Below are 15,269 nucleotides of genomic sequence, written 5' to 3'. Positions count from 1 at the left end.
CTTATGTTGGCAGGGGTATAGCAGAAAACTATACCACACAAAGATGTCATAAAATTTGTACAAAAAAAGCTTACAGAAAAATGACGAGTTTCTTGGAACAACAAAGTTGACACCAGATCACACTTGGTCAAACCAGTCATAGAGGAATGGAAATTGTGCTGTCATCAGAAACGCTTTCTGCAGTAATGTTTTGTCGCCTTCTCGGAGGACACACACGTCCAACACACAATTTTCTACTCAAAAAGGAAGAGAAACCAATATGTGAAGGGCGTGGAGATGAGCTAATGACAAGACAGCATTTTTTTTTTAAAGAAATTAAAGAACTAACGAAAAAACACTTTACACAGTTTTGCATCGAACATACGCAGTCAAACCTTGATATAACGAACACGCATATTACGAATTATTGAATATATCGAACTCTTCCGAAATTATTTTGTCAAACACATGTATTTTTAACTTCCCATAGCGAACGCGGTTCGGCATAAAACGGATATTATGAACTTCGCGACACCAAGCACTACCTCACTTTAATAGCAGGAGGCAGGCTTTGTTGCACTACATGTGTGTTGTGCGGCGCAGCAAACGTTCAGGACTACCTCGCAGGTGCTGACGGCGCCACAGATGCCACGACGGCATTGGGAGTTGACAACCAAAGAAATCCATGGCCTCCGAGATTACTCCCGCGCGCCTGTTTGTGCGCGTGGAGGGGATCTGGGAGGCCATAAGAAATTGTTCGCATCTCACAATCGCTGACAGCGCCGCTTCAGCAGTGCCGGCAGCGGCGCGATCGAAGGTTGCTTTTGCCTTTTTGGTTTTTGTGTCTTTCGCGTTTTTAGTGTTAGCAGCGGCGTCGCGGCGTGGCCGTCATAGCGTTCGGCAGAGGCTGCGTCGGTCGTCGTGTCGAGTGTGGTGCGCGGGTGTGCGTATAGTGCTGTGATGGCGGTGAACGTGAAAAAGAGAGCAGCACTGACGTTAAAGACCAAGCTTAAGATAAAATCAGGGCCTTCAAAGCAGTTTACAAATGGTGACTGATTGACACTCTTCTCGTGAAGCTTCATGAAGCAGGACTTAAAGATCTTCTTGCTGGGAGCATTGAAGCGCCATCGAACAGCGTGGAAGGCAAAACGATTGCCAACTACTTTCGGTACGTAGGTTTTGTTCCAGCAGAGGCCTGTGCATCAAGTGACGATGGGGACGATCCCGACGAAGCAGAAGCAGAGCTCCGCGAGCTCGATGAGCCTGGAACGATTTTTCGTGTTTTGTTGGTGACATGCCCGCAACAATGATTGAGAGGACTTTGTAGGCGGCGACGATATTGCGGTGACCACGGCTGTACTGACGGACGTCGAAATCGCTGTGGAAGTTTCTGAATATCCTGCAGACGAAGCTCAGGCTGACCCTGCAGACGATGAGAACATTCAGACTTCACAAGAAGCGCTTGCTGCTTTGGATTTACTGCACCGCCACTGCAGTGCTATTGAGATCAGTGGGTTTGCCCTTGTTGAGTGTTTGCAAACTGTGGAACAGGGTATGATACGGAACGCAATCAACACAAAAAAGCAGGCCGCGGTAACGCAGTTCTTTGCGCATAAATAAATGGGTGGACCCAAGTAGGCACCCTCCGAGTTGCTGTGCCTTCTCTGGTTGAATTTCGCTGCTCTTGCGTGTATTTTCTACGAAATTTTATATTACGAATTATGGATAGAGCGAACTATTTTCCGATTTTTTTAATTGTTCATTATAACGAGGTTTCACTGTACTGTTCCATCCCAAATTGCATCTAGGAGTGAATGCACTGGTTGGTATATCCTGCGTCTGTAGTTTCTTACAAGATACAGTGCTCTTAAGCAAGCTATGATATCTTAGACTTTTAATCCTCCATAGAGAAAATGCCATATATATGTCATGCTTGGCGCATCATAGCCTGGAGTTGCTTATCCGCCATAAGCACAAAACGGTCCTGTCGAGGTTTGAAGATGCTTCACTGCATAGTTCATGTGGTCAAGCACTGTGGAGAAGCGTGCAGTGCGATGAATTCGCGGTGAATTAAAAAATTTTTGGTTTATTTGGAGACATTCAAGAATTTCAAATAAGAGTTTCGTTATTCAAATACAAATTGAATAACGAAACATTTTATTTGTACTCGAACTTTTGAACATTTGCACACTCCTACTACTAAATCAATATATCTGGGTTCGTTATGTCTGTGCTCAACCGCATTTATCACATAAAAAGACAATAAGAGCAGGATGAAAGGTATTCCTGAATATTTATATATTGACATCGTGTGTATGGTAAGTAGCCACATAATTATTATACAGCATCCTCGGAGCCTTGATATTGCCAAATTTCGATATGGTGAAGATTTTTGCTGGTCTGTGAGACATTATTTTAGAGGGGTTCTGCTGTATTGGTATAAATGTTAAGTGAGGAGTCCTAAAACTAAATATGCCTCTGTGCAATACAGAAGTTTTTTAGCAGGTGCACAATCCTACTGGCAGATATAGATTCCTTAGCCGTACTGTATGAAAAAGGTTATTTTAATGCGCAAGCATTGTATGGCTATGTCGGCAGTTTCGCGTCACCAGAATTTGTCATCACTGTTACATTCAAATGAAATGAGCTATAAGGAAAAGGATAGTTGCGTTGAGTAGAGGATGAAAAAATCTCGTTTGGGAAAAATTTGTTGCATATGGGTTAATTAGATAATTAATTAGAACCAATTAAGTAAATCAGACATCGAAATAGTTGGGAGGGGTAATGACGCCCAAATGGGTGACGTAGCCTAACTTCCGGTTGGCGGGAAATCTGAAATGTTTGAACGTGAACGAGCGGGAAAGGGCATGATTTACGTGCACAAATGGGTGGGAATGGTTAGAAAGTGTATAAAAAGAGGTAAGCAACCAACTTCAGTCTAAAAAATTCCGAGAGTGCTGCCGAATCTGCAGCACACAGTACATCGCGCGCCCCGGCCATTTCGAACACAAGCGTTCCATTGAACCCGTCAGTTAACTAGCATTCTATAATTGATTTACAGGAAAGGAAAGGCGCAGTATCTGTCGCTCACGGAATCCCACTGACATATCTCGTGGACAACACAGCAACACTCAGGTTTACGCATTTCTCTAGTGGAGATTCTGCAATAATATCGGGCCATCTCAAGGATGTCAGCCAGTTATATCACGGAGGTAGAGATGCCAGCTTCTGCTTATCGTGGCATTGGGACATGCTCAGATCTCTTATGATGAACACATCACTCTTGTAGAAGTACTTGCTGAAGGGCTAGTTGGTTCTTACTAACCAATGAAACAGCGCAAGGAGAAGGAGACGAACACAGGAAAAGAAGAGGTGCTCTTTCTATTCCCTTACTTTTTCTGTGTTTGTCTCCTTGTGCTGTTTCATTAGTTAACATCACTGTTCTTTAACACAAGAAACTTTTCTTTTCCGCATGTGCCCAGCTTCTCCCATCATTAATGATTGATGGTAATTTATTGCTGTTATTAGGACAGTTATTATTACTCAGCGCTGTAGCCAAATGCTTTGCCTATTGCCAGACTGAAAAAAATGAAGAAAGTTGGTCTTTACGTGAATATGGTTTGAGGTTTGACAATTTGAACATTTCTGAAGAGAGGCTGGTTTTCTGAGCAATGCCGCTGATCTTTTTCACGCCTTGATGTCTCGCCTTTTTCTTGTGTGTTGGCTGGAGAAGGTATTTACATTCTTGTGTTGTTGTCCTCTGCAGCTGATTGTGCTGTTCACGGTGCGAGTGTTGACGGGTGACATCCAGGAGCTGGACGACACGCGAGAGTATGACGTGGCGGAAAAGCTGTGCTCCTCAGCTGCTACCAGCAATGGCAACCACGCAGCGTGAGTAATTGGGCCCTCCTCCTCGGCAATCAGACTGAAGCTGCGGTGAGCTGTCTTGGGCGTGTGTCTGAAATGAAGGCTTGCTTTTTACATGATGCATCGCACACTTGCCTTTCTTCTACAAGTGTGCTTTATCAAAAATGATGTTTTCACCGCATTGTTCCCATCCAGGTTCCCTCTTGTTTGTTCTCAACTCTTGGTCTGCCTGGCCATTGTTGTTCTGCGAAGCAGATTTTTTCATACCTAGGGCGGTGTGCCAGGCAAAATCACGCAAAGATTGCTACGTGTATTGTGGAACTGGTTTTTCCCCTCGTAGGAAGGTGAAGAGACTGAAGTGTGCTGGTTATCGCAGGCTGCCTAGTGGGCTGTCGTGACAGACATTCTGTCAGCAGGGGGGACTCAGGTGCTCAGCCAAAGTGAATGGAAGGCCTTGCAGGCAGCGGCTTGTTCGAAGGCCGGTGGGCGCGGTGATGTCTTTACCACGCTGGTCGCTTTTGTCGGGGACAAAGGGCATAGATTCACCCAGTATGAAAATAGAGGAGAAGCAATAGCCCGTTACAGCAACCTGTGATAACCAGAGCACTTCTGTCTCATCATTTTCCCACAAGGGGTCACACCAGTTTCACAATGCATGTTCCAATATGTACTGCCATAAGCAAAAGGGAGGAACCCTCCATGTCGAGGTTCCATATTCTAGCTGCTTAAATAAAGTAATAGGTTAGTGGAACGCTGCTAGTAGCAATAATAGCTCTAACAAGGGGTACCGGATGTTTTGCATATCAGGAGGATAATGGGTGATAGCAAATGGACATGAACACATCATTTTTATTCATGTGAGCCAAGAGCGAGCACATCGCCCACGTTGGCACGGCTACCTTTGCACAGCAATCTTGTGTTCAGGCCTCAGGTTACGCGTACCTATTTACACGCGCAATGGACTTTTGCTGCTGACAACTAAAAAAAAAACGCTATTCATTAGCACATCTGTCCGTTGGTCTGTTGCTTGCGTGCCCTCGCAGTCTACTGTGTTTCTTGTCAGGGCACCAAGATGCCGCACAGCGAGATCTTCATGGTGTTAGCTCTAGTAGGGGGGAGGAGGGGCGACAAACTTGGCAGAGTGGCAGTGGCTTTGACAGGAGTGCCAGCGGTGGCTTGTTCGGCTGGTCCGGTTGCTCGATGCCTTCCCTTTATTACGCAGCGATTGGGGGGCAGTGATTGGGGTGGGCGTCGTCTGCTGCCACGAAAGCGTTGGAATGTGTATAGCAGCAAGCGTCTTTTGAAGCGAACAATGCTAAAAGCCCGCCTCATGGTTGCGGCTGACCCCATGTTTCCTTTGGCCACTGCTGGGTGGAAGGATGGACGAATGTTGTAAAAAAAAAAAAAGTATACATAGCAAGTGATTTATCCCGACACGAACTCCTAATTCTCTCCACTTTCACTCCTGTTAGCGATGGTCTTTTATTGCGCATTTTATTACTGCGCAATTCCTTACACTGTGCGGCGGCCGTCCGCCCCTTGGACCCTGAGTGGTGCGTCCCGGCCATCACTTTGGCGCACGTGCCTGGATTTCGACGTGCGCATGCAACATCGGACCTTGAAAAAGGCGTCAATCGTTAGCACGTCACTCTGTTTCGCGCCATCACGTACGCCAAGATGTTGCGCAGCAAATAACGGCGTGCTTATCTTTTGACTAACTCCAGCAGGGGGGGGGGGGGGAACTTGGCAAAGTGCTTGCGCTTGCCCGGTTGTGCAAGCCTCCTTTTCATTAAGTTGCTTTATCATGCTATGAGCGACTGAAGTGAGCGCCGTCTACTGCCGCCCCAATCATTGGAACGCGCGATAGCAGCAAACGCCTTTTGAAGCGAACAATGCTAAAAGCCAGCATCACGATTGCGGCTGACTCATGTGCTTTCGTTGACGACTGATGGGTGGAAGGATGAATGGCTGTCGCAAAAAAAAAGGAGTTTAACCCATAGTGCCCGCCCGAGATCATAGCTTTGATGAACGTTAGCTGGTATCGCCAGACAGTACTTATCCGTATTTTTCGATTTAACGAGTGTTTAGTTGCGAGCTACGGAGGTTGTGCAGAAGAGAGCAGGCAGCTGCGGCCGCCGTTCCCTCCCTCCAACGCCGCCAGCCGCCGCGCCGGTCATGGCGCCATTTAAGTTTTACCTGCTCTTCCATGGTTTTACCTGGTTCCATCTTGTGTCCTCGTTTTGGATGTGCGCAGCATCTAATTATGCCTTCCTATCGCAGAGGTGTTTCTTTGATTTATTTTTTTTGCCACGTGATGTGCGCCAAGCCGCCCAGATGCGGCGGCGCGTAGTTAGAATTATTCGTAGCGGAATCGACTCGTGTTCGAATTAACGGCCTTTTTTATACACATCTCTATGGGAGCTTGGAAGGGCCAAGTAGTGTAGTTCGAATTATCCGAAAATCGAATTATCGAGGTTCGAATTAACAAGCTTTCACTGTATTTCTTTTTTAACCTGATTTTACCTGCCCAATAAAGTGGTTTGTTGAAGTTCGAGAATTTTTGGGTTGTCTGATCATTCAGACCTCTTTAGCGCTCCGGTTCAGGTCTGATAACTGTGTTTTGACCACAGTTTTATCATTGATAACCTGTGGCTCCCCCTTTCATTGTCATAGTCTGTTTGTGCTCCATGCTGCAGTCAGGTGCAGTTCAGGAGCAATGAGGCAAAAGCCATTAAAAGGAGGCCCGAAGGTGCTGGCCTAGTTAAGGTGGCTGAGATGACTGAGCTGTGAAAAGTGTCTACTGGTAACTAAATGCAAAGAGCACCAGTGCCACGCTCGGCGTTGCATGCAGGGCGCCATTAGAGTGAACGCCTGTAGCTTGCTCACTTGAAGAAAACCTTCCCTCAGGTAGCTGTATGAATTTTTTTTGGCTTTAGTTTTTACACTCTCAAAATCTGTGATGCTAGCGCTTAATGCCAGCCGTTCCTCACCCACTGTTCGTGTAAGGAGTTTGGATTTGTTGAAATGCACATGGGTTGCAGCAGCCAAAAACCAGTGCGCATGCACCTTAATAACCGCAGTGGAAATGTAAAGCCTACATTCTAAACAGTTAAGACTTGTGCGCTGCTACTACGAGAAACATTGTTAAACACACAGTGCAGTCCACTTATAACGGCATTGAGAAAACTGGAAATTCTGGTTGTTGTAACAAATTACATTTATATCTAGACTGGCAGAAAATAAGGAAAAATGAAAGAGCGCACACAAGTATTTTCCCATGCATATAGGCCTATTTACCAGCAGTGAGTGAATCTGGTCGAACAATTTGAATCATCATAAACAGCACTGACCACTTTATTACAGGATGTACCAAAAAGCCATAAAATGAATGCTAAGGCGTTAAAGAAGTCAGATATTAGCGCTCGCTTGAGAAACAGCTTGAGCTTGGGAATCGCTTCTAGTGCAGTGAAATCTCGTTAATTCAAACCTCAATAATTCGAATTTTTGGATAATTCGAACTACACTACCTGGTCTGGCCTAGCTTCATAGAGCTCTGTGTACAAAAAAGTCTATTAATTCGAACTTAAGACTTGTGCGCTGCTACTACGAGAAACATTGTTAAACACACAGTGCAGTCCACTTATAACGGCATTGAGAAAACTGGAAATTCTGGTTGTTGTAACAAATTACATTTATATCTAGACTGGCAGAAAATAAGGAAAAATGAAAGAGCGCACACAAGTATTTTCCCATGCATATAGGCCTATTTACCAGCAGTGAGTGAATCTGGTCGAACAATTTGAATCATCATAAACAGCACTGACCACTTTATTACAGGATGTACCAAAAAGCCATAAAATGAATGCTAAGGCGTTAAAGAAGTCAGATATTAGCACTCGCTTGAGAAACAGCTTGAGCTTGGGAATCGCTTCTAGTGCAGTGAAATCTCGTTAATTCAAACCTCAATAATTCGAATTTTTGGATAATTCGAACTACACTACCTGGTCTGGCCTAGCTTCATAGAGCTCTGTGTACAAAAAAGTCTATTAATTCGAACGCGAGTCGGTTCCCCTTGGATATGTCAAATTATGTGCCGCTGCATCTGGGCTGGGCAGCCTGGTGCACAGCACGTAGCGGAAAAAAGAATGCTGGGGCCCCTTGTTGAGATCTTAGACATTCCTTTGATGTCTGTCAGTGTTTTGTTGTTTTGTCGTGATCAAACTTTCGCAAGGTGGCTCCCCACTAACTAACGAACAGTGCAGCGAGTTCCTTATACCAAGTTCGACCGCTGCATTGTCTTTGTTATGCGGCATTCTGAAATACATGCGCTTCAATGGAGGCAGCGTTGGGGAATTGAGAAACTGTGTGATATCGAGAAATACGCTATGGCAGTTCGTTATGTCCTCGTTGAGTGTAAATTGCGCCGCTGCATGCTATATAATATGTGACCCGTACGTGGTTTGAACACGCAACTTTCTACTTTCTGATGGGTGAGAACTTTGAATGTGTATAAAAAGTGTTCCGAACAAGTGACCTCTTGTGCAGGAGCGATGATGTTGGCGTCCTGCGACCTCTAAGCTCGGGCGATGGAATCAAGCGGGAGAATGGCTTCCAGAACGGATGGAATGGAGTGCGTGAGCGTCACCCGCAGCCACAAGACACTTCCTAGTTGATCTCTGTGGCATGGTGGCACCCCTCGCTTTCTCTCGGAGGATTGGCGGCTACCCTCCGTGTTCAGAGTGCCAGGAGGGGGCTGCTATGAGCTCCGCCTGCTTCCGGTTGCTCGGGGTGCGCCTGCAGCGGCTGTGCATGTAGGTGTTGCGGTGCAGTTCCCTTCGAGTGCGCCTTGCTTTGCTGGTGCGAGCGATGCATGTTTCGGAAGGCGTTCCTTCAAGAAAAGTGATTTGCTGAGGGTCAGAGGAGTAGGAAGTTTAGCAACACATCACCGAGTGCCCCGCAGTAGCTCTACATCAACATGTGTGCAGTGTTAGAGGGTGGTATAATAATGTAAGGAAGTTATTGTACACTTGCCTTGCGCTTCCAAGAGGTGGGTTCCCCCCTCTCTTTGAAACACTCGGCTAGGGAAGTTTGCAAGTATTGCGTTATTTCAGTATACGCGTGTATAATCTCGCTGTCGTCTTAGGAGAAGCACTTTGTTTGAAGAGAATCGCAATTCAGTGTTTCTGCCGCTGCCGTCAACCAAATGGCGCAGTGCACCTCCGGGCCTGTGCCATGTTCAGTTGGCATTTTCATTGAGGCTGCTTCTTCTGGTGCCATGCCTTGTAAGTTCAGCCTTATTCTTCTTTTCTTTTTGTCTGGCAACAGCAACAAGGCACCTACCTTGGCTCTCTTCAGCACCAGGTTAGAGTAGGATATGTAGGGCATGAAAAGAAATTCCATCCCCACAAGAAAGGGATGCAAGTCGCCAGCAACTTTCAGCTACCGACGAGCACACTTGCCAGTGTGCTAAGTGTGCAAGACACCAAATTGAATCAACGTACTTGAGAGAGCTGAAGCAAAGTCGAGAGCAAAAACTGGGGCGCTCTTTTCAGCAAGCATGCTACAATTGCCAGCCTCTTTTTTTTTTTTTTTTAACTGATAGCAATGCTTTTGTTTTTAAGGTCTGGAAATACAACTCTCTGGCTTGATCTTTCCATTCGTGCTGTCGTCATGATGCTCAAGCATCCTTTTATGAATCTCAGTCTGTCACTGGTACCTCACTCCTTGCCTATAATGTGCTATGACACAAATCCTTATTTTGACGAACAGAATTACGGGAGCATTTCAGGTTGAGTGTTTTCGTTATCCAAACTATAGCAGTGGTTTTCCTGCCCCACTAACAGGTAAGGGAGGCAAGGTGTAGCTTGGTTTTAAAAGTTGCGTTAGCTGCCTGCTGGTGGTTGATTCATTGTGGACCGTTGTTTTCTTGTCGGCATAGAAATTGTCAGTTGATTTAGTTACTTCGTGTGGTTCGTCACATTCTTATTTTGTACTCCTGAGCACCCATGGCTCATTGTGGGACATCACACACGATACGTGTTACAGAAACCAAAGGAACGAAAAGCTTTCTCAGAAATTTTCATGTTACCCACTCATATTGAGTCTATGTCATTTGCATTGCATTGGGGAGAAAAAAAAAAAGACACGTGCATGCCAAAAGCAATGATGTCGTATGCTTCTGCAGGCTTTGCAGGCTTCTGACCACAGCGTTCATTTCTTGCTGACAGTCGTGTTCATACGTAGCATGCTTCATGAGAGTATTGGTTCCTAATCGAACAGAATCTCAAGCAGAACGATGTAGTTATAAGCGGCGCTTTTGTATTTGTTTAGACTTACCCGAGTTGTCGGGATACAGCACTGCTGTACTCAATGTGCTCACGGTTTTGAGCCTCAGCCCAGTATGCGTCTCCACACTTGTGTTATTTTTTAAGCTTTGATGGAAAGCCCATAACACTATTGCTTGATGTTCAGACTGGCTACCAGGCAGAATGAGAATAAATTTTGGTGCTGTCTTCAAAAATAAGCTTTTTAGGTAAAGTCTCTCAAGTTGCTGAAGAGTTTTGGTTTCTGCATTTAAGGGGGGGGGGGGGGGGGGGTGTTAAGAAGCTGCTGCTTGTTTTGTGTTCAGAAGACCAGGCTCCACCTGTTTATCACTTTCTCTATTTCCTTTTCTTTCCTCCTCGCTCTACAGTGTTTATCATGTGGTGTCAAACACATTCCTCATCTCCATGGTTACGTTTAAAGAGGCTTTCCTCGGAATTAAATAATATTTATGTTCTTGGAATCACTCGATGATGTTCTGCGACTTGAGCCGTGGGGCAGCAAGGCCTACAAGAAACAAAACCATTGCTTCACGTCTCAACAGCTGTCGGTTTTTTCACAACCGTCGCTTTCTGCTTAGTTGCATTTTTCCTGATCACAAGCTAGGTTTTAGTGGCAAAGAATACTGTGGTAGCATTTGGTTTGGACGGGAGGGAGATTTGTTTCTACTCTTTGGCTGCTGGCCTTTAAGACTCTTCTGACCTTTCTAGTGACATGGCAGCCATTTTGTACAACATTTACACTTGGCAGCCCTCTCAGGCCTGCCAGTAAACTGTCTCGCTCGTGTAAATTCTGCTCAAAAAGTGGAACGTTCAAAAGGCTTTGGTGTTACAGTTGGCAGCTCATTATTAGGCTGTTGGAAATTGACCAACTGCTTCTGAAACTACACGGCAGGGTACGCATAGACAAGGCTATGCACTGAGTGTGCTTGATGGCTCAGTCTCTCCTACATTTAGGACTACGGAGCTTTATGCGGAAAGCTACCATGCTGAGGGCTGGTCATTAGGCGGGGGGTGGAGGTTGGATGATGGGATATACTGGGGGGCAGTGTAGTTGACCTAGCTGCTGAACGAGTGGTGCTCTTTGTAAAAAGTAGCTTCGAAGTTGTTCTGGAAGTGCACTGCACGCCATTTGCTTGGCTTCCCCTCGGCAACAGGGTTGCACTGCTGTGCCTGCAGCCTTTACAGCTGCGCCACAGAGACAAGGAGGCTTTTTTGGGGCCTCCTGCTTGGCAGGTGCTGGGCACACTTGTTGGTAGGTGCTAGTGCTCACCTTGTGAAGGAGCAGCTCTGTTGGCTGGTGCGAGCGGCATACAGGGTACATTCTCTTGTATGTGGGTAAAGCTTGCAGTGGTCGCAGTACCTGTGTGGGAGTGCTGGCGTGGATTGAAAATGTGTCGCCAGTTTGTTTCACTCATAAGTGTAACAATTAAGATGTGCGGCACTTGTTGACTGTCATCTGTGCTTGATATTTCAGAGGTAGAAGGTTGATCTATGGTATCTAAAGGTGGGTTGGTGGGGTGATGCTATGTAAATTGATTTGATATGCCCTCCTTTTTTTTTGCTAACTGCATCAGAGGGTGTTCCACTTTTGTTGTGCTGTCAGTATGTCTCAGATCCCCTTGCAGGGAAACCCAACAGACGACCTCTACCGTCTGTGTGTGACATTCTCAAGTGTTGCTCTAAAATTTGCAATTTCGGTGTTGACATCATCTCCTTCATACAGCACTTGTTCACATATGAGAGGGGTGCACTGGCTGCCTGCTATTTTTCTGTTGCTTGCGAATCTGAGAATGGAAATCAGTCAAGTTTTCATTTGAGTTTTGTGCACCTTATCGGCAGCACTAAGTGCATTTGATTTTCAGAAACATGATTGGGTTGGCTGCAGCAGTTCGCCATATGGCAAGTGGCAGTATTTGACGAAATATGTGTTGGTTTGTTGAAAAAGAAAAACAACTGCATCTTATTTTTCTTTCGTGGTCTGGCAGTCTCGCTTACTTACTGCTAGTAATTATAGTTTTGGTATATTTAGTGTACAGATGCTTTTTTTTTTATATGCACGTAACATGCTCAACATAGTTACAGATATGAACACGGAAAAGGGTAATGTTTGGTCTGGAAAACTGTGACATAACCTGCACTGTTTCTGACAAGGCAGCACATTCATGAAGCTTTTGCTACGTGCAGTATATTGAGCACTGACAAACCTTTCATATTGCGAGGACTTTTGAGTACCCATATAATTTGTACTGCGCCTTTCTGGCTTCTTGAAGGAGTCACACTGTAGCGATCGCCTTTGCACAGCAATATATGGGGATCTGTTTTCATGTGTACGTGGCAAGCTGAGTTTCTGCTGTTTAGGAATGTTCACGGAACTTGTTTCCGCACGTGTACCCAAGCCATCCACTGTTAAGAGTGGATTACATATCATAATACTGTTCTTTTCTCGTCCGTATGATATGTATGTATCGTTTCATCTCATAGCACCAAGGTCTCTTTGATGTTCCACTAGGTGGTTATCGCCGACTGGAAATCTGCTGCTGGTGCAGTGTTGCAGTGCATGTGCGAAAGTGTGTAAGCAGCTCTGAGCATGCACCGCAGCTCCGAACCATTAGCGGTGGACCAGGTGCTGACTGTTGCGTCACATTTGGGATCGATAAAAATGTTACCAGTCTATACCCTCGGCTGGTTTTGCAGTGCAGTTTCACCCAGCAGTAGTTTAACTCTACGCCACATTCGATTAGATGCATGCCTGTTCTGTTCATTGCCTGTCACATCAAATTGCACAATTTCTGTGCCGTTCCCAGACTACAACGAGAGTGAAATGTTACAGCAGTGAATGAGCTGGTGACGTCCACCCTAGAGAGGTAAAGTATTCATCCTCACCGTTTGGTATTCACCGTTGCAGTCTCTATTTTGAGATGCCTGTTTTATTTTCATGTCAACAGATGGCGCCGGTGTTACATCCTCCAAAAACTGGGCTTCTTTGATGTAGGGATGCCACATGCGACACACACGACACATGCTTTTGATTATTTTGCACGAAACAGTTGGACACCTCACCAAAATCTGTCAAAAAAATTTTCCACTAGACGCCTGCTCTGCTATCTGAGGTTTCGCAGCAGCCATCAAAAGTCACGCATCCGTCAGCATCTGCACCGAATCACCAGTCTGCATTAACTGCTTGCAACTGGCACTTCTTGTGTCACACATACGGCCAGCATGTTTTGTTGGGTCTCGTTATTGTTCCTGGTGGTAGCAAGAGCACTGGTATGTTGTGTACCTGCAGTCTAGGCGTTTCTTTCCACACTGACCTTGTGTTTTTGGTGAATGGCTCAATGTCAGCCCGGCTCGCTTCCTGGCTTCCAGGAAGTGATCTCTTTCTCTCCTTGTGATGGAACACGATGCCTTGTGAAGAAATTTCGGACCCATAGGCACAGGCCTTATGTGCACGGCTTTGGTGTGCAAGACTGCCTGGAGAAGATGTTGAGACGAAAGTGCCCCCGGTGGCTGGCTTTTTTGCTTCTTTCAAAGCAGCCACCGAAGCGCATCCAGCTCCTGATTTGTTACTGGAATTCACACCTTTTTGTGACTGCGCTTGGCAGATTAGAGAGTGCCGAAATGTGCCCGTGCTGAAGCTGCGGTAGGCCTCGGGCAGAATGGAAATGTGCGGCAACAGGGGGCCAGCTAGGCTTCAAAACACAGTAGTAAAGGTGGGCCCTCCTACGACTAATGACCAGCTGATTCAAACAGGGAAGTTAACAGCATGTTCGCCAACAGCAAAAATGACGCTGTATCTGTTAGGGCAGATTAACTCATTCCTATCAATAATGCAAGCATAAGAGCAAAGCTTTCTTAAATGTGGTGCGAACATCACATTGAACAGAATTCATATAAGAGCTTCTGATGCAACAGTTCCAGCTTGAGCCTAGTACAGCTCAACAGCTACTTGTGATGTCAAAATCTGCGCTCACAATAAAAATGGCTTCCGCAGCGTCTTTCTTCTGCTAGCTGCAGCAATAGAGCTTCTGGAACCACTGCGTTTGTTCAGTTGTATTGTGAAAAGTAAGCACGACCTAGTATTTTTACTTGTTACTCTGTGTCTGGGGCCTGCCGTACGCTGTCTCCCTCTCTCTGCCGAGAATAGAAATTTGGAAGCTGTGACACTGAATGCCGCTGCCGCTTTCATATCGTGCTGGTCAGATGGTCAGCTCGTGCTTTCTGAGCGCTTGTTGCTTCTTGGCACAGTTGCCGGCTTTTGACTGCCTGCCTTTTTACCTACGCAGTGAACGGTGGTGCAGAGGTGTAAGAAGAAAAAAAGAAAAACACAAACTAGTCCGACTTTTCTTGTGCATATGTGTGTATGCGTGCTTTTGTGTGTTGACTGAATGACCTAATAATTGGCAAGCTGCCTAGAACATGTCTCTATGGTTCTTCTCCAGCTTGTTTATCAGCCGCAGCATATTTACCGGCTGCGTGCAACTCAAAAGTGAGGGAGTAATTGTTTCTTCAGTGTAATTTTTTAAAGAACAGCCTAGTATGTGTAATGTGTGCATGTTATACTTATATCGCTAGCACGGGAACAAAGTGAGCGTGTGCTTGCGCTGTGTGCAGCGTGTTCCTTTTTATTTTTCTCCGTCTTTTGCTGTTTCTCGTCGCGCGTGTACTTTCCAAGAAACTCTGCATCCTGACAAATGGAGCCTTTCGAGAAAAATAAACGCGTACCATTATGTGACAGCGTTCCGTCCCTCTTGCTGATCTGCGCGCACCATACGCAAGTATTTTGGGTTTCAGTAGGGCACGACACACGTTTCTGCCTTCAAAAGGCTCTGCAGCCATTACTGCCAGTGTTGAATTGAATAATCCTCACTGTGTCGAAAAATTTGGTGGGATGGTATTTGACATCGGCATGACTGGAGCAGTATCATTGGCCATAAAGTTTTGTGCATAGAGAACTACAGATATCTAGGAGGGTTGCGGATTAATAAAAAAGTATCTGAATGTTTGTGGAGCACCTCTCAAGAACCAAACAGACAAAACAATTTCTGCACCATGGAAGAAGCAAAGGCCTTCGCTACGTGAGGTGAATATTAAAAAAATGTG

The 15,269-nt window shown here is 45.6% G+C and overlaps 1 protein-coding gene across 1 annotated transcript in view; it reads left to right on the top strand.

The window, feature by feature from the left end:
- The window catches only part of LOC146185285 (ceramide synthase 1-like), a 50,269-nt gene extending 35,368 nt beyond the window's left edge, over positions 1 to 14,901 (top strand). The window contains exons 6-7 of the mRNA XM_084606232.1: positions 3,746 to 3,870; positions 8,392 to 14,901. Of these exons, the coding sequence (XP_084462358.1) occupies positions 3,746 to 3,870; positions 8,392 to 8,515 (249 nt within the window). The 3' untranslated portion in view covers positions 8,516 to 14,901. The remainder of the gene's footprint in view (positions 1 to 3,745; positions 3,871 to 8,391) is intronic.
- Positions 14,902 to 15,269: the final 368 nt, after the last annotated feature.

The sequence above is a fragment of the Amblyomma maculatum genome, chromosome 6 (assembly GCF_055883805.1).
Source record: "Amblyomma maculatum isolate TAMU_Amacu chromosome 6, ASM5588380v1, whole genome shotgun sequence".
NCBI lineage: Eukaryota > Metazoa > Arthropoda > Arachnida > Ixodida > Ixodidae > Amblyomma > Amblyomma maculatum.
The sequence above is the reverse complement of the archived record's forward strand: the minus strand, read 5'-3'. Positions and strand labels throughout refer to the sequence as shown.